Source organism: Endocarpon pusillum (genome assembly GCF_000464535.1).
Source record: "Endocarpon pusillum Z07020 unplaced genomic scaffold C734253, whole genome shotgun sequence".
Classification (NCBI taxonomy): Eukaryota; Fungi; Ascomycota; class Eurotiomycetes; order Verrucariales; family Verrucariaceae; genus Endocarpon; species Endocarpon pusillum.
This window is the reverse complement of record NW_006913602.1, coordinates 425,624-448,913: the sequence shown is the minus strand read 5'-3', so window position 1 is coordinate 448,913 and position 23,290 is coordinate 425,624. Positions and strand designations below refer to the sequence as shown.

The following is a 23,290-nucleotide window of genomic DNA, read 5'->3' as shown; positions in this document are numbered from 1 at the left end:
TCAGTGACAAGCTGATTTACGTATTTTTGCGCAACTCAACAACTCCGGAGGCTGTCCAGCCATAATTTGATGAGTTTTTGACAATGATAACTGACAGACGAGACAGAAACAGGAATGAGAGTCACCTCCAGGCATTTCATTTTGTCCCGCCGCACAAGCAATTTCGGTTGTACGCAACTGGTTTTGTTTGCTGCCCATTGTGACACAGCACAGAAGGCGACTCTGTGTATGACGGTGAGCTGGATAGCTGTTTATAAGAGGATGCTGGGTTCGCGCCTGCTGGTCTTCGTCGACCAACTCAGCATTAAGATATCGCAAGCCCAATACTAAAAGCACGATAGAGAAAGGGCTCTCGAAGACGTCAATAAAAGAAGACAAGTATCGGCCATACAGGTCAACTGACGTTGAAGACATCATGTGTAGGGTTCTCACAAAGTATACTTGCGGCGGTAAGCTTTCCCTTTACAAATTTTCAGATGGCAGCAGTGATTTCCTCAAGCGATTACGTTTGAGCACTTCATGGTTCGAAGCATGCCTGACAAGTTTCATCACTGATAGTTCGCTCCCTTCTGTAGCATCTCGCCGTATATACGTTGATCCGAATGGCTGTTCCTGCGAGGAAGTAAGAAGTCTAGCAGAAAGCAACACTCGATGTTACACATGCGATGTCTGCATGCGGTGGATGAATCGTACTGACAATGAAAATGAAGGGAAGGGGCCTGACCACTGGAGAGGCCAAGGCGGTAAGGGAACCGGAACAGATGTTAAGGACTTTGCTTATGAGAAGAAAAAATAAGGTGGAGGGATGGCGGTAGAGTTGAGGAAAGTAGTTGACGAAACCAAAGGTGAAGCTTTGTAGCTATGAAGGAAGGAGAGCTTTGACCTTGAACTGTCGAGACTGATGATGAACGAGCTTGGCATCAACGAAAGCCCAGCATGTGCTTGGAAGTATTCGTTTTGATAGTCCAACTTTAATCTGGGGGCTGACGGTCAGAGCCCGTGCACAGCATGTGCTGAAATGAACAACACCTTCTGCCTGATCTCTCTCTAGACTTGATATAATCTGCATCGAGAAAATATAACACACCCCTCTGGTGTATTAACCAGTAAGTTGAAGTGTGGTCGTAATGTCAGCAAGATGGAAGCTCGGCCAGGTCATACCGCTCTATTGAGTAGTTTAAAGACCACGGAGATTGCTGTTAGAAGATGCACTGATCCTTGAGAGTGGCGAAGGTATAGAAGGGTACTGCCAGCAGTGTTGAATCAATAAACCGGGTAGAGAATGGTGTAAAATCGATGATCATTCAAAGCATGGCGTGAATGTTTCCACAGCTCACCCTTGTAGGCCGGATGGAGATGGTCGTTCTGTGGCTGTTTTCAAAATTGCAATTGTCTGCTCTTTTAAGTATGGCGTTTTATGTTATGCGTAAAGGCGCAAGTAGGAAGCAAAAAGTGTATATCAGCGTATTCAATGACATGACACTCCCACCCCAACCTTCGTTTAATAGTAGTTTGATATATGCAGCGATACAAGAATGGGTGACTGAAAAGTGCCACCCTCTTGCTGCATGAGTTGTCTATTCTTTCAGACGACGAAGCTCAGTTCTGTACTGGTGAGTATGAACAGGCTGGCACTGTAGTATTCGATGAAGTACAATCGTTGTGGCATTGCAACCACATCTGCAAATGCATGCGTGCGTTCCATGTATAATACCAGTCCACTGTTCACATACCCACAGAGCCTGTGAGAAGGTATTGGATGTATCAGTACTTCCTTCCGCGCCTGTTTCCTTGGAATATGTGTTCGTGAAGACAGCAGTCTGCTCGCTTTTTGTCATGAGCACAACATTCGTTTTGGGAACTAGGTTCGGTGGAAGCCCGTCCGAGACTGACATCGGGTTTCTCGCATCTAATTATGCTAAAGACTAGCGTCGATGAAATTCTTTCCAGGTAAATCTGCATGGGTAGACCAGATGTCTGAGACAAACTTTGACCGAGGTTTGTCTGAAAGAACCCATCTTCGTGGCAGACGACACTGCAAGAGGTTAGAAGTGCTCGAATCCTCCCGCACTTTTGGATTAAGTTGTGGAGTCGACCGCTCAAGTTCATGGTAGAGGCTTTCCAAAGAGTGAGTCACTTAAAGTGTACAAAGTAAGGAGAGTTCCAAATACACGGGCACTCTCCTCGCTATAAGGAGGCTCAAAAATTGTTTGAGCCATGCGATGCTAGATTCAAAAGGTCACAGCAAAGGCCCTAATGTTCAATCTTGGTGTGGATTGCTCTCTGCCTCATCTGCCCTTTCAGCCGTCTCTTGGGGTTTTCAAAGCGGAAATCATCTTTGATCGAGCTTATATGCAATTACACAGAGCGAGACAAGGAAAATTGGTGTTAGAAGCAGATACCACAGATATCTAACCCGTAGGCAAGGTATAATGATATGATAAAGACAGTTGTTACTGCAAGGCGCGAAAAGACGGCGCTCTCCTCAAGTGGGTTTCATCACAATGTTTGCAAACACAATATCGGGACCTTGCTGGTGTTTCCATGTGTCTCGGGAGGAGACCAACAGGGTCTAGCAGATGCTCTAGGCCGGATCGTTATCCGGAGCAGAGGAGACGCAAGTGCGAGAATTGTTGCCAATAGTGCTCGAGGTCGGCTGTTCCTGCAGGAGTGTTAGAAAGATAAAACTTTCTGCTTTGTTGCGATGCCAATGATAGCTAAGAAAGCCCTAGGGTAACGTGTGTTCACGGGCTTCTGACCTCCATGGATCCGCTTAATGATAGTTTCTAGCAGATGGTAACACGATTTGCAGAATACGGGTCGCAGATTGATATCCCGAGATGTTGAACGTTGAATCCAAGCAGACACAGTTAACGAACACCGTGCACAAGAAAGAAAGAGTCTAGGGAATCATATATAAGGAGAACTCAATAATTGAAAGGAGGCACACTGGCAGAAACACGGTCTCTAGAGAAAGGGGACAAAAGAATCTGCTATAAAATTTCGACGTCAAGGCAAATCAGAGATCTGCCTTGCCAACTTGAAGATCTTCGACTCAGCAAACGACTGCGACAGCAACAACATCGGAGACTAGGCTTGCCCTTTGTTACAAGGACATGAGATTTTTTCAGCTTTTGTCCTGCATTTTCGTCAATCTAACCCATTTACATAGTATTGCTGTAGGCGTGGGAATGGCCATAGCTGCTGCAGCTGTGATATCTTGGTGGCACTTAAGTAGGTATATCGTTATGGGCATTGAAAATAGGATGGAAACATGCACCAATGTGGTGATGAATAAATATGGACGGGTGTGTAGTGAGGATCGAGAGCATGGGCCAAGATTAGAGTTTGACGTCGAGACTTTGCAGTATACAACGTCATGGATTATTGGCCAAGGTATCTTTATGTAACAAGTAGTAACTCTCGGAAGTCATCACTTAATTGAACACTTCCTACTCCCTACTTGAATTTCACTTTAATCATACCTGCGCACTGTCCATTGCTCATCCAGTCAATCATTGCCAGCATCATCTATCTGATCCTATTTGGAGGCCGCTCGGTTGAAGCCCGTTCCCAAAAAATCATGAGTACCAAACCAAGCATGGAGAACCTGAATGGTACACAATCCCAGTATCCATTTTTCGCGTCATCGATCTATATCATTCTAACCTCAGTTGAATAGTTCTAAAAAAGCCTCTCGCCTTCTTCTCCAACAAACCGCTCACGGGCTTCTACCGCGACGGATACTGCCGCGTCGGTCCTGAAGACAAAGGCAACCATGCAGTGGCAGGCGTTGTGACTAAGGAGTTCCTAGAATATTCTGCATCCAAAGGCAATGATCTCCGCACAATTGGCCTTACAGACGGTTGTAAATGGTGTCTGTGTACGACAAGATGGAAGGAGGCATTCGATGGATTCAAGAATGGTGAGGTTGGCGAAAAAGCTGTGCCCAAGGTGTTTCTGCACGCGACGGATCAAAGTGCGCTGGACAAGATACCGTTAGAAGACTTGAAGAGATTTGCGGCACAAGGTGAGGCGAGCAATGCGGAGAAAAGACCTGTGGAGCCGAGCTCGCGACCAGGTGCAGCCATCAAAGAGGTCTGAAAGTCGGCCACGAAGGCTCAAAAGCTGGAGCAAATGTCCAACAAAACCATTAGCAGTATCCTGAACCATCATGTACATTGCAGTCACGCACCTGAAAAAGTTGAAATTTGAAGTGCCGTCCCACCAGAGTAATCGGAATCGAATTGTACCCTTTCCCTTCCTTCTATCCGTTTGCACAGACAAGAAAGACAGAGATCGAGGCACGCCGCGTATTGCACTAAAGTATCACCCCCTCTCCTCCCAGTCCAAGAACCGAGCAGCAGAGGACGCACACAATCTTCGCAACGGCTCTCCCATAGGGAATCCCAGCTCAGCGTCATCCCAAACTCGAATGAAACCGCCCAACCCCGAAAGGATGAGTGAGGGATACAAGAGCAGGTCAGCTTCAGATCCAACTGGCCCTGTAGATTTCTGATGCCAAATTGCGGACGCTTTCGCGCCGGACCCTCACGGGCAGTCTATCCACCACAAATCACGATGCTACCAGAGGCAGCAACGGACAGGAGCGGTAGTGTAGTGTTTGAAGATTACTCCGAATTTCTCATTTGCGGGTAATAGAATACTCTCGACCGCGAGGAAGAGAGTATTGTTTGTAGCAAATATACACGGCGATGGTGGGACGGCACTTGGGGAAAAAAAAGCATCACCAAATGGGAGCCCCGAAAGTTCGGGAGATGACTCTGAAATAATTAGTGCCGCTTCTAGCCGCCTTCGAAGGGCTTGGCGTCCAGAAGTAGCATGTGCTTGAAGAAGAACAGAATCACAGGGCAAGGATTTATGCATAGGAGCAATCGAATTCTGCTAGAGACTCAGTGGCGTCTCGTACTATAGCTGGAAAGAAAGCTCATCTCGATGGCTATGTATGAGGCCAATCCCCAACTAACTAGCCGCTTGGAGGACCACTCGCTTCATTTTGCACCAACAACCCAGCAATACTAGCACTCGACAAAGTAGATATAGCTCCTGTAATAAGTGCTGATACAGCCACGCGAGAAACGTCGGCAGATCTGCTTGGAGATATCTGGGACAACACGCCGATTTGTGTGCCTAGTGATCCAATATTTGCGAAACCGCACAAGGCGTAGGTAGCGATGATTTCAGATCGTGGGGAGAGTGATGCATATGCCGGGTCAGTCATCATCATTCTGAATGCAACGAATTCGTTCTATGTCACATATTAGCCGGGAATGACAAATGCTTCAGGAAGGGTGATGCATACCACAATAAGTTTCACGCCAATCAGTCTACCGACCAGGAGAAGATCGTTGCCCTCGCGTGAGACGCCCAGAAGGAAAGCGATGGGGTAACATATGTACCCAAGAATCAACTCGAGCGTCAGGTCGTACTCGCCATCCAGATTGAGGAACCGGCCCCACCACGCTACAAAAATTCGTTAGCAGAGCGTTCGCCGTAAACCCTGAAGCTGAACTCACTTAATACTGCATTGATCAGCCCAACCAGGGCAATAATGCAAAGCAAAGTTGAAATAATCATTCCTGCAATCTTTAACCCAAGCCAGGCACCGTTGGCAAAGGCATGCAATGCATTAGCTGCGCGATGCTCATCATCATCTGGCACAACCACACGTCCGGCTGTGAGTGTCTCTTCAGTTTCCGGATATCTGAGTTTGCTGACGGCCAGTGATGCCGGGATCGACATGACGCAGCTAGAAACCAGGGCTTGTGGATTTAGACCGAGTCCTATGTACGCCACCAAGACGGATCCAGCAATCGTCGCAAACCCACTGGTCATGATCTGATGAATCTCGGCCATGGTAAGATGGGGTACAAATGGCCTGATCAGCATTGCAGATTCTCCTTGACCCTGTAAATCTGTTAGAGACTATAGGTACTGGAACGGCGCAAAATGATGCTTACAATGAACGGTGAAGCTGCAGCTACCACAGCCTCGGCTCCCGAGACTTTCAAGGCCCAGAAGAAGAACACGGCGAATTTGCCGACCGCCCATTGTAGGGTACCAAAGTAGTAGAGCAGTTGGACAAGGGCGACGAAGAAAATGATTGGTGGAATAACGCCGATCAAAAACCATGGTAAGGTGGGTACCGTCTCATCGGTCAAGAAGGTTGTTCCCTGTTGCGCGAAGCCAAGCAAGCTGCGAGCCAGACTTGAAATGAAGGCAAAGATGTCATACCCAGCCTTGGACCGAAGCACGAAAACAGCGATAATGAACTGGGTGAGCATGCCTCCAATAACAGTGTGCCAAGGTATCTATACGATGAACCCAGTTAGCTTCAGCTAGGTTTGCTGTCATAACAGGTGCTTTTACCTTGCTTCTATTTCGAGACGTGGCATACAGGACGGCGATCATGACGGCGAGTCCAAACAAACTGACAGCCCGATTGGCACGTGTATTATCCGCTGATTCTTCTGAAACAAATGCGCCGATGAGCATCACGGCAATGGTTCCAGCTGCTGCAAGTGGCTTCCGAAGTCTGGCGGGTATAAGGTCGTGGACGCGCACAGCGGTATGTTTCCACACTGTTCTGGTAGGCTTCATGATAATAGAGACAGGGACATAGAAAGTGATAATCCGTATAGTGATGAAGAGCCAGAGAAGAAAAGGTACAATCCATCCGCGGTCATCTCTATGAAGGATAAGAGCTGCTATCCACCACCTGCCATAAGATCTGGTTAGATCCATAAGAAGGAACAGGCCCATTGAAGACGACGTACCCGGTCATCAGGGCCAAAAACGCAGCATGGAAGAAGATCTTCCATTTGCGATAGAAACCAGACACTTTATGCGATCTCGGGTCATCTTCCTCCTGCGATAACGATGCTGGGCTGACGATGCCCTTTTCAGCATCGTGCTGGACTATAGTAGGCTTGCTAGGAGTCTTTCTATCAGTGTGGTAAGCTTGATGGTGGCTGTCCTGGGCGTTCTGGTCGGGCACATTGGACTTTTCAACATCATGGCCATGAGAGTAGACAACCTCATCGTCACGTCCCTCGATGGACCTCTTGTGATGATGTAAGTGCTGATGTTCATGTTCGTGGGAATAATGTAGCACAAGGTCGGGGTTGGTAGAAACGTCACGCTGTGAGGAAGCGTTGTGTCCGTGGGCAGGAAGATTGTTAGCACTGGTCTGGGCCTCAGTTAGATCCTGCTGCTGAGGATTCTGAGTTCCCGTCGTTGATATCTGATTCTTGGTATCCATCTTTTCTTGAAGTAGTACCACGGTAAGCAAGCAGCGGCGAAGACTGGACGCTGTGTCGCTGCGGATGCAGATGTGGACAGCAGTAGGGAAATAAAAATATACACCAGAAGAGGCAAATCCAGCTATCAGTCCAGCTGCAGCATGGAAGGTTTTGCTAGCATTCCGCTCTCACGACTCGGCAGGCATCCTGACCATTCCTATGGCAAGCTCCCTTGTCAAAGTGTGGTAGAACTGCATTCGGTGATAGCCGTACAGTATCATGCGAGGCACATCTTCGATAAACTCTGTTGCCACCCAAGTCTACGTGTAGCCGAGGCAAAACGATAATTGACCTATCAGCTGATGGAACACGTTGGTCGTTGTTGGCTGACATGTCAAGCTGCATACACTTTAGGCAGGAGATCATCTTGCTGGGGGCGGTTGGAAGCGAAGAAGCATCGCGCTTAGCTGAGGAAAGACAAAGGGCCGGAGGGGCCATGAAGAAAGGAGGGGGATTCTGAGAGGGTGGTGGCACTTCTCCTGCGCAATAACAACTCTATCGGTTACTACGTAAATGTCTGCGAGGCAGTAGTCCCACAATCCTGGCTCAGACTCAATCCAATGGCAAGCCTATCATGTGCCAAGCAGTACTAGTAAGCGTCGTGCTGTGGTATAGATAAGCTGTGAGGCCTCAACAGGCATGTATCTACTTCCATCTAGCCTCCGGAGCAGTCGGCATAGCTTGACAGAAGTTGCGATGCAAAGAGAGACAAGAAGACAATACATATATACATTCACTCATTCATTAATTACATACGCATAGCACTGTGGCGCTTTACACCACCATCTATACAGAGGCCTCGACCGTACTCAGCGGCACATACTGACCTCTGTCCTGTTCTTTTTTCCTATCAATAAATCCCAATCCAGAACTCCACGCTTGCCGTATATAACCAGAAACCCCCCGCAGCTTGTCTTTCCTGATACCTACTCCGCCGTTCTTGATCTCCTGCTCCAACAAGTCAACATTCAGCCAGCCCGGTCGGCGCCACCACTTCAGCATCAAGGACGAGGAAACCACGGACACACTCGAAAATGCCATGGCAGCTCCAGCCGCCATGGGCGGAAGCATGATTCCTCCAAAAGGAAGGAACAAGCCCATTGCGAAAGGTAGCCCAATGACGTTGTAGATGACAGCCCATGCCAGATTGAGCTTGATGCGGGTAAAGATCGTGCGTGACAGACACAATGAAGCAGGGATGCTAAGCAGGTCATCTCCTCGCATAAGCACAATGTCGGCAGCATCCATGGCGATATCCGTGCCTGAGCTGAGAGCAATACCGACATCAGCACTTGCCAGAGCTGGAGAGTCGTTGATGCCATCGCCAACCATAGCTACGGTTTCGCCTTGTGATTGTAGTTCTGCCACAATGTCTTTCTTCTGCGCTGGTGACACAGATGCCCTGATTTGATCCTTGGAGATCCCTACAAGTTTGGCAATGCTTTGAGCAGAACTGAGCGTGTCACCTGTGACAAGAGACGTGCTGATACCCATTTTGTGGAGAGCAGCAATCGCTGCTGGAGCTGTAGGCTTCAGCGTATCGGAAAGTGATAGGGTTCCAGAGTATTGGGAGGAGATCGCCACATGAATGCGGGTAACACCTGTAGCTGAGGAGACCTTCGAAGGTGACTCTGCATCCACATTGCTCTCCGGAGCTTCATCAACTGAATTGGGGATGACAACGCCATTTGACTGAAGGAAAGATGCATTTCCGATCATGACTTCGTATCTGGCTCTTTCTGCCACAGATGCAGGCTCAACCGTCGCCTTGATTCCTTTCCCAACAAAGACATCAAATTTGCCTATAGCTCCATTCAGATTCTCTTCCGAGGTCAGCCCGAGTTGTTCTTTGGAGGCTTCAAAAATCGCTTTCGCAATGGGATGTTCACTGCTCATTTCCGCCAGACCAACAATACACCACCAAAGGCGGTAGCGCAAGCTGTTAGTTGTCCAAGTCGGCTCTAGATCCACCCTAGCAATCTTCATCTTGCCCTCGGTCAAAGTGCCTGTCTTGTCAAGAACGACGTGAGTGATTCTTGTCGCTGTCTCGAGGGCAGCGCCCCCTTTGACTAAGATGCCGTTCTCGGCACCCACACCAGTTCCAACCATGACAGCGGTTGGTGTTGCCAAACCAAGCGCACAAGGGCAGGCAAAGACGATCACCGAGATGCAAAGCTTCAGACACACCATGACCTTGCCTCCACCTTGATGGTCCCTAAAAATCTCTGGTGGACTTGAAAGAAGATGACTTAGCAGCATCCATACCACGAAAGTAGTCAGTCCAAGCAACAGGATGATCGGCACAAAAATTCCGGCAACATGATCGGCCGTGCGTTGTATTGGTGCTCTACTAGTTTGAGCTTCTTGGACCAGATTCACAATCTGACTGAGTTGTGTGTCTTTACCTGCACGAGAGACTCGGAAGTCCACTCGGCCGGCACCATTGACAGTTCCAGCAATAAGCAGACTACCATTCTTTTTCAGTACTGGCATTGCCTCACCAGTGATCATGCTTTCGTCGACGTAGCTCTCTCCACGCGTCACCATGCCATCAGCAGGAACTTTGTCGCCGGGTCGAAGAATGACGACATCTCCAACCTCGATCAATTCGGTTGGAATGGCCCTCTGACCAGGGGTATTTTCCTTTCTGGCTCTGTTCTCGGCCACATCGCCGTATTTCTCGACAGAAGGGGAGAATGGCACATCCCACCCTTCAGCCGCCTTTTCCGCAGCAATCGGATCATCGTAGATCGTGGCCATGGAGGGAGTCAGCGACATGAGTCGCGACAGCGCCTTGGAGGTTTGACCTTTTGCTCGATTCTCAAGGTATCTTCCAAGAGTGATAAAAGTGATGAGCATGGTGCTTGTATCAAAAACGGTCCCTGGGCGACTGTGCGGATGAACCAAGAAGGCCACAATCATGGCGAAGACGCTGAAGAAGAACGCGGCAGAAGTTCCCAGAACGACAAGGACATCCATTGTAGGAGATCGATGCTTGAGAGACTTGAAGGCAGAGACGTAAAAGCGCTTGCCAATGCCGAACTGCACAGGGATTGTCAACAACATGCAAACAACGTCGCCAAGATATATGCCTGGGAGTAAGGCTATGTAGCCAAAATCACAGAAAGGTAGAAACATGGGTATCAACATGCTGATGCAGAAAACCGGGATGGCGAACGAAAGTGAGAAGAAAAACGCCCAGCGCCATTCTTGAATCTCTCGTGTCTTGGCTAGTGACTGGAGCTGGGCGTTGTTGTCATCAGTGTCTGCTACCAAAGCATTGTACCCTTCGGCCTCGACGGCTTCAACAAGAGCCCTCAAGCCAATCAGGGACGGGTTGTACGTGATCGTTGCTCTTGATGTTGAAAGGTTGATCACAACTCCAGCAACACCGGACTTTTGACGGAGAAGATTTTCGAGCGTAGTAGCTGCAAGGCCGTCTGAAAGCCCGTAGACCTTCAATTGTATTGACGTAGACGACTGTAGCCGCTGACTTCCACCAGCTTGTGACGAAACTAACTTGGCGTCGAATCCGGCATCCTCAATGGTCTCAAGGATCTTTGCGATGGACAGCTTGATGGGTTCATGTGAAATAACGGCTCGTTCGGCAAGAAGGCTAATATTGAAGTGGATAAGACCGGGCATGTCCACGAATGCACCTTCGACAGCAGATGTGCAGGCTCCACAGGTCATCCCTTCAATCGCGACCGTGGTAATGGCTGTATCAGGTTGTACCCCTTCAGCTTCGGGTATTGTGGCACTCATATCTCGTAGGTCGTCCTGCACCTTGGTATCTAATACGGTGGCTCCAAAACCCCTGTCCTCGATGATCTCAGCTACCTGCTGAGAGGAGACTATTGTAGGATCGTGCTCGACGACTGCGCGCTCGGATAACAACGATACACTCATGCTCTTGACACCAGGGACATTCTTAAATCCCGCTTCCACCGAGGATGTGCATGCGCCGCAGGTCATGCCCTCAACCGCTAATGTAGTGGTCGAGATCTTTGGATGAGATGTGTCCAGATAAGCGGGTGGTGCAGGTAAATGTGTGGATAGGACCTCTGCGTCGAAGCCCCGATCTTCAATGATCTCCGCTATCCGGTCTGCTGATAGCTTTTCTGGGTCATGGTGTACAACCGCCCTACCCATAACCAAGCTGACAGATACAGCTCCGGCCCCTGGTATGTCTTTGAATCCTGCTTCCACGGCAGAAGTACAGGCGCCACAAGTCATGCCATCCACCTTTACAGTCGTCGTTGCCATGTGCGCGGTTTCACCTTTGGGTAGTGGTTGGTCATCGTCTCGCGGTACTGATTGATAGGTCGCCATATTGCACGGCGTTTCACCTAGGGAGCGAGAACATAAAAGAATGAACGAGACCAAGGTCTAGCTTGTGGATATGGTAATGGTCAGTACTGATCCAAGAATAGTTCGGTTCGTGATCGGAAGGCGCTAAGCGAGTGAGAAGAGGCTGCGAAGCGAGGCAAAAGCGCAGCAGAAGTCCAGCTCCTGAATTGAATAAATCGTATAATCGTAAGTGCAAGTGACAGCGGGACAGCCGCAAGACACCGAAGTGGCTTTCCTATAGACTGAGTGCTTTGTCAAGGCTGTGGACAATGCCACTCAGCTCCAGTTGGGGGCCTTGGTGTTGCAAGGACAAAGGAGAGAGTCTGATTACGGATCCGATTATTCGCGCTCGCCCTGCAGTCCCGTGCACAATGCAACGCCAAGGACATGGGACCAAGCCGATGCTTACCAACTTCTGTCATTGTTGTCCAGCTCTGAGCACAACGTCGGCTCGAGATTTGATAGAAGATTGCTGTGTACTGGTTACAGTCAACCCGATCCAAAAGGCTCAGAAGAATGGACTTGGGCAGGATGAGTCTTGCATGAGTTTCATCCTACAAGGAATTTGAAACTTGAGCCATCCGGTGTCAACCACTAAGTTAGAATCGCGGTTGGCCTCAATGTCCTTAACGATCACAAGGGAAATATGTCTGGAAATGGGTTGCATCAATTATCTCGACATTCGAAGGCACTTGCATTTGATTGGACAATTGTGCAACAGGTACCGGTCTGTACGAATATAAATATGTGCACGTGGCCAGAAGCAGTAGGATTACGTCAGCAGAATTACATTTTGCCAAGCTCTCTTGCTTGCAATATTGCAGTGGTAGTACTAGGAGAACTGTACTCCGTACTATGTAGCTTCAACCTCAAGTGCAGTGTGGTAAGTACGGTGCATACTTGATTCAGAAGCTCAACCTGTAGTCCGCAAAACATTTTTGTGAGATCTACTACTTGGGCATTGTTTGCTCGTTTCTGTGTACCTTCATTGTCCAGCCATGGACCAGGCTCAAAATCGAGCTTTGGCAGCTCTTCAACCATTTCTTCATCTCGCCCTTACCACCAAGTCACCTTCCCCCCGTATCCTCGCTGATTTTATCATACGTGCTACCTCCGCCCAAGGAACATACGTCTTTACCGAGCTTTTGCAGACTCCAGCAATCCAATCCCTGCGATCACCCAGCGCTCCGGAGGAGTTTCGAAACTATTACACAGCTTTAGAGATCTTCAGCTATGGCACACTTGCAGACTACCAAAGTATGTCTCTTCCGCCCTTCTGCAACTTACACAAACTGACATTCATCTCACTAGACGCTCCTAACCTCCCCACCTTAACTCCACAACAACAGCACAAACTTACACTATTGACACTCCTCTCCCTAGCTTCCGAGCCCCACCCTCTAACCTACGACTATTTAACCACAACACTCTATCTCGACTCTGCCGCTGCCCTCGAAGCCCTAATCACAGAAGCAATTTACAGCGGTCTCATCACAGCTCGGCTATCACCCACTTCCAGCCCACCGATTGTGCACATCACCTCTGTCGCTCCACTCCGAGATCTCCGTCCCAACAGCCTACCTGAGATTTTGAAGGTGCTGCAAGTCTGGGAGAGCCGATGCAGCAGCGTGGTGGGTGATATCGAGGCGCAGATCGCCGGAATAAGGAACAATGCCGCTAAACGGAAGGCGCGGGAAATGAGAAGGCAAGAGGTTGTTGATACTGCTGTATTGAGCAATGATGGCACTGGAGATGTCGGCAATGCCGCTGGAGGAGGTGCCGGTGCCGGTACCGGTGTTGGTAGTGGTGCTACTGGTGGTGCTGGCAGGATGACGAGATCTAGCATTATGCGTGGTGGTTCAGGCGACGAGAACAGGAAGAGCAAGGGGACTGGAAATAAGCGCGATCTAGATGAGCAGCAGGAAGACGAGGAAGTGAGTCAGTGGGGTCAGCAAACGAGCGAAGAGGACGGTGGTGTTGGCGTCGGCCTGGCCAAGATGGAAGTTGATGAGGGAGCTGGCTCCATGGGCAAAAGTGGCGACGGATCGAGAACAGCTAAGAGAGTACTGGGGAAGAAGGGACTCTAAGGCCAAACCGGAGAGTGCCAAAGCTAAGATGGCAAAATAAATGACACGAACGACACAACATGAACATGTCACAATCCCGCTTGAGAACACGAAACGGGTCGATACTATATTCAAACATTGACATGAGCATATCTTGCGTTGCCAGCACGAGTGGTGGTAGCTACCAGGAAGAGATTATGGCCGAGAATCGTCCCTTGCACCCTAAAGACCATGAAGCCCATGCAGCCGATACACCTGTGCCTTCCCCTCCCGCTGTATCCATTTGACCTCAATCCTGTCACGCCAATTCCAGAGCCATCAGAAATTCGTTCCCGGCACAAAGATGAATAAGACGAGCAACAGAAGCGCAATAACATGAAAAAGCACAAAGGCCATCAAGGCCCTCTTCATGATGAGTTTGCGCACATACGGTTCCCTGATCTTGGACCAGTTCATGAAGGTGTATTCGCTGTAGCTGAAGAAGGCCATGAAGACGTCGATCTTGTATTGGTAGGCTACCAGGAGGTGGGAGCCGAGGAGGTAGGGGATGATGAGCTGAGCAGAACAAGTCAGATGTTAGCTTCGGTTGTTGGAATGAAAAGAACCTTTCTTTTCGGGAGATTCTTACCCAACATCTAGTGGCCCTCGATTTGTTTGTCAGGATCATGTAGTAGCCACCCCACAATCCCGCGAAGAGGCACGCTAGGCCAAGACCAAGCCTCAGGAGAACACTGAGTGGGACGAGATTTCCCAGCGCTTTGGCTTGAAGGAAGCCGGGAAATGCATCGCGTTCCATGGCTTGGAAGACGTATTCTTTTGCGTCGTTGAAGACTTCAGGGTCGTCACGGCCTTCTTCTTCAATGGCATGGATGATGCGGTTGAGTATCATCTCGGGAAGCACAATCTCGCGTTCTGATCCTGGTAGGACGAATGTGTAGAGGATCTTCTCTGCGCTGGCGCGGATGTCGGCCCGTGCGACTGTATGGCCTGGAGAATTTGAATTTGTCTGAGTATCGTCTGAGTTCTTGAAGCTGGGTCGAGGCCTTTCGAGAGATGCTGCTTTTATCTCCGAATGCCGTGATCCTAGACTGCCGCGGGGTGAGTGGTTGTTATGTCCAGCCTTCCCATTCTTGCCATTACCATTCTGTGAGCGTAAATAGTCGGAGACAGCCTGGTCCTGACTTTCTAGCTTTTCACTGTTGGGAGGAGAGTCCCCATCCATCCTGAAATTGTCCAATCCTTCCGATGTTCGTTTGCTTGGGGCTTTCTCCAGCTCTGGGGTTTCCACCAGCATGGACCTTCTGAGCTCTCGGACGTAATGCCTGCAAAGCGACATATGCTGTGAAACATCGAGCCTACCACGGATTAGATTCAAGAATCACAAGTGTAAAGGTCATGGCTTACCAAAAGTCGAGGTAGTCCACTGACCGTTGCTGGTCTCTCATGTAAATGTAAAATGAGAAAAGGTCGGTTGGGGCAAGTGTTCTTCTACCCAGAACCTCCAGTAGAGTCGGAAGTCTATTTCGCTGTTCCAACTCCTCTGAAACGGATACTGAGGGTGAGGACATCGTTAAACTGCTCGCTTAGTGCCCCCCTTTCCCTCACCACCGAGGTCCTGCAAAAGTGATGTCTACTATTATTTTTATCGCGACGTTTCTCCGCTCTCTTTCAGTAGTGAGACCGCAAGAGTAGAAAGCGTAGAGAGCAGACTGCTCGCGAATCAATATTTGTCCAATGATGACGGTGTCAAAGAGGAGTTTCGGAGCTTTCTGGTCGTAACGAAGAGCTTGGTCGTCGTTATTTGGTCTCAATCCTGGTCATGGCAACTTGTAGACATGGAGAGGTACTGATGGGCCTAGGATTCTGCTTGCGACGAAGTGTATGCGCGAGTCAAGCTGGGGAGAAGCGTCTTGTATCCGAAATTGAAGTTGGATCATTTCAAGGTACGGATGTTACATAACGCACCAATCAGGATCTAGTAATTGACCCTGCGTGCATCACCGGAAGAGCGGCCAGACCTGCATGCAAAGTCCATCAGACCTACAATAGCTATAGACAAGGGTTGAATGGCTTCTAGATATATCTCCTATAGCCGTTCATGCAGATGTGAAGTCAGCAGTCCACCCCCCAAAAAACGGCTGCAGAGAGCTGATGATGATGCTCCGATAAACCTCTTCTGCATGCCCGCACCATGCCAGATGAGCAGACACCTCTCCTAGCGGTGGTTCGTGTTGCACAGCGAAGACCACGATATCAGCATTCAACAGTCCGCCGCTTCTGCACGATCGTGCTGTCTGGCGCCCTAGTCGTTGCACTTATATGTCTTCTACTTCCAGCCGCATTCCTGCCCGTTGCCGATGGCCCAAAATCATCATATCTGCCCTGGGCAAATCCATTTCCCCATCAAGCATGGCCGGGAGGTGATGGTATGACATATGAAGAGCTGCAGACGATATTACTGCAAACACCTAACGAAGTGGAGGCGAGAAAATCGAGCGAGTATTACACAGCCGGCCCGCATCTTGCAGGTAAGAATTTGAGTCAGGCACTCTGGACCAAGGAAAAATGGGAGGACTATGGAGTCACATCGTCGATTGTGGCCTATGACGTATACCTGAACTACCCCTTGGACCATCGCCTTGCCCTACTGGAGGGTGTTGACCTTGCGACAAACAGGCACAAGATCAGGTACGAGTGCAGTCTGGAAGAAGATGTTCTTGATCAAGACCCAACAACTGGTTTGAGTGACCGGATACCCACCTTCCACGGCTATTCTGCCAGCGGTAATGTCACTGCTCCTTATGTGTATGTCAATTTCGGAACGTACAAGGATTTTGAGGACCTACTTGCTGCCAACGTGTCTCTCGCAGGCAACATAGCTATCGCAAAGTACGGGCGCGTGTTCCGAGGCTTGAAAGTCAAACGCGCGCAAGAGCTTGGAATGGTTGGCATGGTCATGTATACAGATCCGCAAGAGGATGGGGAAATGACTGTTGCCAGCGGCTACAAGGCATACCCTGAAGGGCCAGCACGGAATCCTAGCAGCGTACAAAGAGGCAGTACACAATATAACAGTGTGTACATTCCGATTGCATGTACCTGATCAAGCTGACAGATGTTGCAGGCGTCCTAGCTGGAGACCCGACTACTCCGGGGATACCATCAAAACCAGGTTCGCCACGTGTTGATCCGCACAAGGCGATTCCATCGATTCCCTCCTTGCCTATTTCTTATCGTGACGCGCTTCCATTGTTGAAGGCATTGAATGGTTATGGACCAAACGCCTCTCATTTCAATAAATACTGGCAAGGTGGTGGGCTTACGCACGAGGGCGTTGATTATAACATTGGTCCGAGCCCTGACTCGCTCGTGCTGAATTTGATGAATGCTCAGGAATACACTACCACACCAATATGGAACGTTATTGGTGTTATAAATGGCAGCATCCCAGATGAGGCTATAATTCTCGGCAATCACAGAGACGCCTGGATTGCTGGAGGTGCTGGTGATCCCAACTCAGGCTCAGCAGCCTTTAATGAAGTAATTCGCGCATTTAGTGTCGCGATGCAAGCTGGATGGAAACCTCTCCGCACCCTTGTCTTCGCAAGTTGGGACGGTGAAGAGTATGGGCTTCTTGGATCGACAGAGTGGGTGGAAGAGTATCTCCCTTGGCTTTCCGCTGGGAGCGTCGCATACCTGAACGTTGATGTGGGGTCTGTTGGCCCCAAACTCAACGCTGCTGCCTCTCCTTTGCTTAACAAGGTCATTCTCGAGGCGGCTGGTTTGGTCCCTTCTCCGAATCAAACTGTGCAAGGGCAGACTCTACTCGATACATGGGATAAGAGGATCAAGACGATGGGATCAGGAAGTGATTTTACTGCTTTCCAGGACTTTGCGGGAATACCCTCGCTTGATCTGGGCTTCAAGGAGGCCCCTAACTCCCCGGTCTATCACTACCATTCCAATTACGATAGTTTCTACTGGATGGACAAGTTCGGCGATAATCAGTGGCACTGTCATATCACTATTGCAAAATTGTGGGCTCAAATCGCCATGCAGCTCTGTGAAACTCCAGTTCTGAGCTTAAATACCACGGACTATGCTTTGGCTCTTAGTAGGTACCTTGAAGGTGTCAAGGAGAAGGCGAAAAAGTCCACAATAGGCGAGGATAGCGCATTCTCTTTCAAGTTCCTCGACCACGCAACCTCCGAATTACAAGCTGCAGCCACCAGATTCGACACCTACACCGCTAACCTAATTCTCCGCCTCTCAAAGCCCGTTCCCTGGTGGCAATGGTGGAAAACGGTGAAACTGCTCTATGAAGTCCGCAAAGCAAACACCAAATACAAACTATTGGAACGGCAATTCCTGTATCCCGGTGGACTGGATCACAGGCCCTGGTTCAAGCACGTGGTTTTTGCGCCGGGGAGGTGGACAGGGTATTCTGGTGCGACGTACCCGGGGCTGGCGGAGAGCTTGGAGGATGGGAATGTTACGAATGCGGTGAGGTGGGGGGAGATTATTGTGGAGAGGTTAGAGGGGGCGAAGAGCTTGCTTGAGAAATGAATTGCTGGGGGTAGCATTTGATGGCCGTGTATGATTGTGGATGTGCTTAGGAGTTGGGGATCTTAAAAACCCTTCCATACGGCCGTGTCTTTGGGCATCACAGGGGTCATCACCTAGCACATAGGGCATATCAAGGTGTTCATATCTAGTTCTCTTCCGGATAATGGTATACGTAGTACAGTACCGACAATGCCATTCCTACCTGCCAAAGGTTTAGTAACCCGGGAGCAGCGATGCTAGAGCTCTTGAAAGCTCCACCCATGGCTCAGACTCAGGAAGGGCGTGCTGCCAAGGTATATATATACGTGTTGCAGGCTTGTGGCTCTTGATAATGATAAGAAGACCAACGACTTATGTTTCACCTTGTCAGTCATAAGCTGGCCAGACACTTTGAACACGGGTTAGTGGCCCAGAGGCGATTGTCATGGGTTGTAATAACTGTAGCTGTCTTCTCTCCGCCTTTTATAGAATACAGATGCCTCATCCCATCTACATGGCCTCCCTTCTCTCAATGCTCATGGCTCGGCTGGCCATGATAGCCTACAATCTTCATCCTGCCTATCATCGTTCCCACTGTGAAAAATCCCAATAATTCTGCGCCGATCACGCTGAGAGAGATCAACTGCTGTCGATTGGTGTTTCGGACGTTGCTGAGTATCGTTTCCGGGTTGATGTAATTGGAGGTAGAGCTAGCGCGTGACATGAGACTTTTCGGGTCCCTAGCGACATTTATGACTGGTTGGAGGTAAGATTGGATGTGGGAGAGAGATCTAGTGAATATTCCATCGAGGTCAGCTTCAATGTCATGACGGTTCAGGGACGATTCCTTGTTTGCGACTTACGGTAGAGACATCTTCTGTCCTTGGAAGACAAGCTTTGAAAGCTCGAGGCCAACGCGAGCATAATACACGGTAGGCGGAATTAAGGCTGCATCACTGTCAGCTACAACCATCTCTAGATGATCCTTCCGCAGCAGCAGCGGGAACACTGACTTTGAACAAAAGAAACAAGTCTGCCAGTCCGTCCGCCCACTCTGCTCATCACATTTTGTGCCCTTGAAGCCGCTGAGCCGATAATACCACCCGCCGACGACGTAACCTTCGACAAGCCTTCTGAAGCTTTAGAAGTTGTTTGTGATGCCGTCTCCTTTGCTTTCGTCGCTGCCTCTGAGGTTGTGGAAGCTTGTCTGAGGTTGTTTCGCCGGAGGAGAAATCGGGTTTGTCGGAGGATGGCACGTGAAGTAGGTGCAGGGGACATCTTTGCTGAAACCCTGCTGTGAAAGCTGCGGAGTAAAGTAAGAAAGGTAATGAGCGTCTGCCAGCCAGATCACCTCAAGTCAGGCCAACATGAAAGCCAATGGAAGTTGGCGATTGTTTTTGCTCCAACTTAAGGGTTGGGAAAAAGGTACCACGGAGAGCTTTGACCCGACATTGCTGTGATTGGCTCTGCCACTCCAGTGGTCTTGGCAGTATCTCCTTCAAGCTTCAAGTTCTTTCTCACTACCAAGTATGTATTACAAGCATAGTACTCCATTATTTCACCTTCAGCATCGAGCAAACGTGCTGGACACATTGAGTTCATCATATTAACAACCCTTAAGATGCTGATGCTAGAGCAGATTTGCCTGGTCGAAATGTACTCCGGCCGAACTGATGCTGCATTGTTTGAAAATAAACACGACATCTGGCCAACCAAAAAGCTCACAATCTGTGATGGCCTATTCACTTGCTATCACTCAAAGTTTCTTAGAATGAAACAATGCAGTGATACTCAAGTGTCGAATTTTGGATCTCCTTGTTATTCCCCAGTACTTCTTTGTTGCATGTTGTCTTTGCTCGGCGTTGTTCTCATTGTCTGCTTGCTTTCTCTTCTTAGACATAGAAGCTTCAAGATAGAAGATGCAGCTGGCCGTGTTATCTCTCCCACTTCCCACAACCACTTCGGAATCTCACTTGCATTCCTTCTATCCTCAAAATGGAAAATCCTCGTCAATCTACAAGTGCTCTTTGCAGGACATTAGCGCATGCTTTGAAGCGCCTGTTCAAGTCCGTCAAGGCTCGAACTGGCGAAAATACTCTCAATGGCCCTGCGGACATCCTACGTAGGGACTGCTCCCTCCCACCATCCTTGTTGCCACGGATCTCCCAGGTTTCCATGTTCCCAGACTTTGAGTCTCCTGATATATTCTATGATGATGCTGATAACCGCACACCAACACTCCCAATGACTTTCCACGAAAGCCACACCAGACAAGGACTTCCAAGAACTCTCCTGCCAGCGAGATCCCTCAGTCACTTCAATCTCCAGCAGGTCTATGCTGACCACTGTGGTCTGCCTGTTCTGCCAACTAGAAAGCAAGACCATGTTTGGCCAGCCGAACAGCTAACCCCTGCTAATACCGGCAGAGTCCCCGCACACAAACCGGTACTCGTTTCCAAGAAGTCCACCCTACAGATTCGTCGACCTGTCTCATTCCATGCGAGTATCGTCAATGCAGGTCCCGCTGCATCCATCCATTCCGACAGCTCCTCTGCTGTGCTCCGCAGAACGAAACGTTCAGGGAACCTCCGTAAGTGCGCAATAGCAGAATCACACACGGCCGAAACAAATCTGTTGACTCCAATAGCAGAAGATGCTTGTTTCTTAACCTCGAAAAGCACTGGTCACGATTCGTTCCGACTAGTCAAACATTTTGCTTCCTACTGCATAATGGACATGGCCGCTCCAGGTTGCCCTATTAGTGCAGTATCCGAAAATCTTGGCTATCTCTACGACATCAAGGACAGGTTCGTGTTGAATGCTCACGAAATTTCCGAGCTTTCAATGGACCTCAGCATTGGTCGTGATCCACATGGCAACGAGGTCACTTATCTTTTACTCTTTAGCCCTCTTATATCACCAGCTACCACAAAAAGCCGCTTCATGCTCGTGTCCGCAATCGATGTTTCCGGCTATATTCGCTATGCGGCCACTCTTGAGCCCACTCCCGAGCCAAGGAGAGAAACCAAGTACCTGAACTCGTACAGGGAGAGATCGAATCCGACACGCAAAACATCTTCGACTTCATGGATAGATGAAAAAACTGATCAACTTGCAGATGAGCTGCTTCATGGATGTTCCATCAAAGAATCTTCGGCCAGCACCTCTGCAAGCAGGAGAACAATATCGAATGCCGAACCGGTTCGATCAGCCCACGAATGCGAAGACATCTGGACCGCAATTGCTAGAGAAGAAGGTCTGATGACTCACTCAGTCTCAGCAGCCTCCAGATCTTCAGGTTCTCTACACAGCTCAGCGACTTCTTCCTTCCAGAGCCGGGACCCACCCACGAGGTCAACAACTTCGCAATCAAGTCTCGATTACGCGGATGAAAAAATCATCGAAACATTCATCGACAGCCTTCAAGTGCTGTACTCACAGTATTTCTTGCTAGTCTGCTCGCCCCTGAACGGTGACTTCTATGAGATATGCTACGTATCCCCTGCCGTCTACGCAAGTGGGGAATACGTTTCTGGTCATCTCTCGCATACCCCTTTCAACCTGGTCAATGAGTTCGGTGCTCATTTGGCTGCGGGAAAGCGTTTTCGAACGGACATACGTTGGGGTGTTAATGGGGTAAAGAAGCAGCTTTACTGTGTGCCGTTAATGGGCCATGAGCCTGCTCCTTGGATCTGTATGCTTGTTGATGAGGGAACGCCGATAAATTGGTGAATGAGATGGCATTGCTCCCTGTTCTGTCGTGGATTGATAGATGTTTTGTTTTGCACTGATCAATTGTATTCTGTCCTTGCAGTCTTCTTTTCATGACTTGGTACAACAACGTCTCCAGCATGACTTATGTAGGTGCAGCCTTGAGCAGTGTGTCCATTTGAATCAAATTGAGTCAAATAAACCAAATCAAATACTTGGCAATGAGCCAGATCCGTGCTTCGAAATTTGACAAGTTGGTCAAATGGAGTCATAATAAGAGAGAAGTCTTCTATTTTGAAACATTCAGGATTACTTATTGTTGATGAAAACATAAAGGTCTTGGCGGACTCTCTTTGTGAGATGAAAATCTTTGGTATTCTGAGTGACTGAGGCAAATGATTGGGTTTATCTGATTCCTGCACCAAGTGCAAAGTTGTGGCAGATGTTTCTACAACTTCAATACTAGTAGTTGATCCTTCTTGGGGCCAGTCCAGCACTTGTTTCACGTGACTGCTCTGCTTCCCTTGCTCTTACGGAAACTGATCCCCTTCTTCCTCGATAGACCTCATCCATTCCATTGCTCATACCATGATAACTTGATTCTGGAATGGCAATCTGCCCCTACCTGGAAGGATAGATGGTCTGGTTGTGCTATGGTCCCACTGAATTGAAAGTACGAATGGAGTTCCGGGAAGAGCAAGCACAAACCCACCAATTATGCCGAAACCCCCATTATGATGTGAGTGAGACTGCGTTTCACCAATGAAGAATCGTTTCTTCAAGGAATTTCCCTGCTATGGGAAGGGGTGCTGTTATTGCGCTTCTCTTTCTCAAGCTTGATTCGAACTGCGGTGGCAGTAACTGACTCGGATTGGCAGGCCCAAGAGGATTTTCTTCCTGGAAGTTTGGATTTTCCTCTTGTACTGGATAATATCACAACTGCTCAGGGAAATACGAGGACGAATTGGCTCTTCTGGGTCCACTTTTGCATCCTTTCACAATTGCACGCAGCAATAGCCACAATCGCAGCAGGATCTTCACGAATTGTTTTGTTCCGCACTGCTATTCTGATGATCATGGTAAGTACTATGGATGACGGTGTGCACTAGGTGGCATGTTGAAGGCTGGAGGACAACAACTGTTTTATTAGTGGGCCTACACCTCGTTGGAATGTATGCTACAGAGTTTTTACACCTGCACCATAGGTTCGGACAGATGTCGTGTACGAATTTGGGTTCCAGGTATGACAGACGAAATATTTAGATGTGGATGGTTCTTGTCCGTCTGCTTGATGAT

General features: G+C 49.0%; 9 protein-coding genes across 9 annotated transcripts; 4 read left to right on the top strand and 5 right to left on the bottom strand.

The window, feature by feature from the left end:
• Positions 1 to 3,583: 3,583 nt before the first annotated feature.
• EPUS_00143 (uncharacterized protein) lies at positions 3,584 to 4,104 on the top strand (the record flags this gene model as incomplete). Its single annotated transcript, XM_007789172.1, has 2 exons — positions 3,584 to 3,617; positions 3,683 to 4,104. The coding sequence occupies 2 exons, from the start codon at positions 3,584 to 3,586 to the stop codon at positions 4,102 to 4,104; spliced, it is 456 nt and encodes a 151-aa protein (XP_007787362.1).
• Positions 4,105 to 4,987: 883 nt separating this feature from the next.
• On the bottom strand, positions 4,988 to 6,621 carry EPUS_00142 (uncharacterized protein; the record flags this gene model as incomplete). Its single annotated transcript, XM_007789171.1, has 5 exons — positions 4,988 to 5,269; positions 5,324 to 5,484; positions 5,538 to 5,928; positions 5,982 to 6,332; positions 6,391 to 6,621. 5 exons carry the CDS (start codon positions 6,619 to 6,621, stop codon positions 4,988 to 4,990), a joined length of 1,416 nt encoding a protein of 471 aa, XP_007787361.1.
• Positions 6,622 to 6,709: 88 nt separating this feature from the next.
• Positions 6,710 to 7,282, bottom strand: EPUS_00141 (uncharacterized protein; the record flags this gene model as incomplete). The annotated part of the gene is made up of 1 exon (XM_007789170.1): positions 6,710 to 7,282. One exon carries the CDS (start codon positions 7,280 to 7,282, stop codon positions 6,710 to 6,712), a length of 573 nt encoding a protein of 190 aa, XP_007787360.1.
• An 826-nt stretch (positions 7,283 to 8,108) lies between these two features.
• Positions 8,109 to 11,654, bottom strand: EPUS_00140 (uncharacterized protein; the record flags this gene model as incomplete). Its single annotated transcript, XM_007789169.1, has 1 exon — positions 8,109 to 11,654. The coding sequence occupies one exon, from the start codon at positions 11,652 to 11,654 to the stop codon at positions 8,109 to 8,111; it is 3,546 nt and encodes a 1,181-aa protein (XP_007787359.1).
• A 1,016-nt stretch (positions 11,655 to 12,670) lies between these two features.
• EPUS_00139 (uncharacterized protein) lies at positions 12,671 to 13,759 on the top strand (the record flags this gene model as incomplete). The annotated part of the gene is made up of 2 exons (XM_007789168.1): positions 12,671 to 12,929; positions 12,984 to 13,759. The coding sequence occupies 2 exons, from the start codon at positions 12,671 to 12,673 to the stop codon at positions 13,757 to 13,759; spliced, it is 1,035 nt and encodes a 344-aa protein (XP_007787358.1).
• A 297-nt stretch (positions 13,760 to 14,056) lies between these two features.
• EPUS_00138 (uncharacterized protein) lies at positions 14,057 to 15,306 on the bottom strand (the record flags this gene model as incomplete). The annotated part of the gene is made up of 3 exons (XM_007789167.1): positions 14,057 to 14,293; positions 14,367 to 15,093; positions 15,143 to 15,306. 3 exons carry the CDS (start codon positions 15,304 to 15,306, stop codon positions 14,057 to 14,059), a joined length of 1,128 nt encoding a protein of 375 aa, XP_007787357.1.
• Positions 15,307 to 15,929: 623 nt separating this feature from the next.
• On the top strand, positions 15,930 to 18,304 carry EPUS_00137 (uncharacterized protein; the record flags this gene model as incomplete). Its single annotated transcript, XM_007789166.1, has 2 exons — positions 15,930 to 16,812; positions 16,863 to 18,304. 2 exons carry the CDS (start codon positions 15,930 to 15,932, stop codon positions 18,302 to 18,304), a joined length of 2,325 nt encoding a protein of 774 aa, XP_007787356.1.
• A 508-nt stretch (positions 18,305 to 18,812) lies between these two features.
• On the bottom strand, positions 18,813 to 19,561 carry EPUS_00136 (uncharacterized protein; the record flags this gene model as incomplete). The annotated part of the gene is made up of 3 exons (XM_007789165.1): positions 18,813 to 19,074; positions 19,147 to 19,231; positions 19,297 to 19,561. 3 exons carry the CDS (start codon positions 19,559 to 19,561, stop codon positions 18,813 to 18,815), a joined length of 612 nt encoding a protein of 203 aa, XP_007787355.1.
• A 717-nt stretch (positions 19,562 to 20,278) lies between these two features.
• EPUS_00135 (uncharacterized protein) lies at positions 20,279 to 22,015 on the top strand (the record flags this gene model as incomplete). The annotated part of the gene is made up of 1 exon (XM_007789164.1): positions 20,279 to 22,015. One exon carries the CDS (start codon positions 20,279 to 20,281, stop codon positions 22,013 to 22,015), a length of 1,737 nt encoding a protein of 578 aa, XP_007787354.1.
• Between the last annotated feature and the right edge of the window lie 1,275 nt (positions 22,016 to 23,290).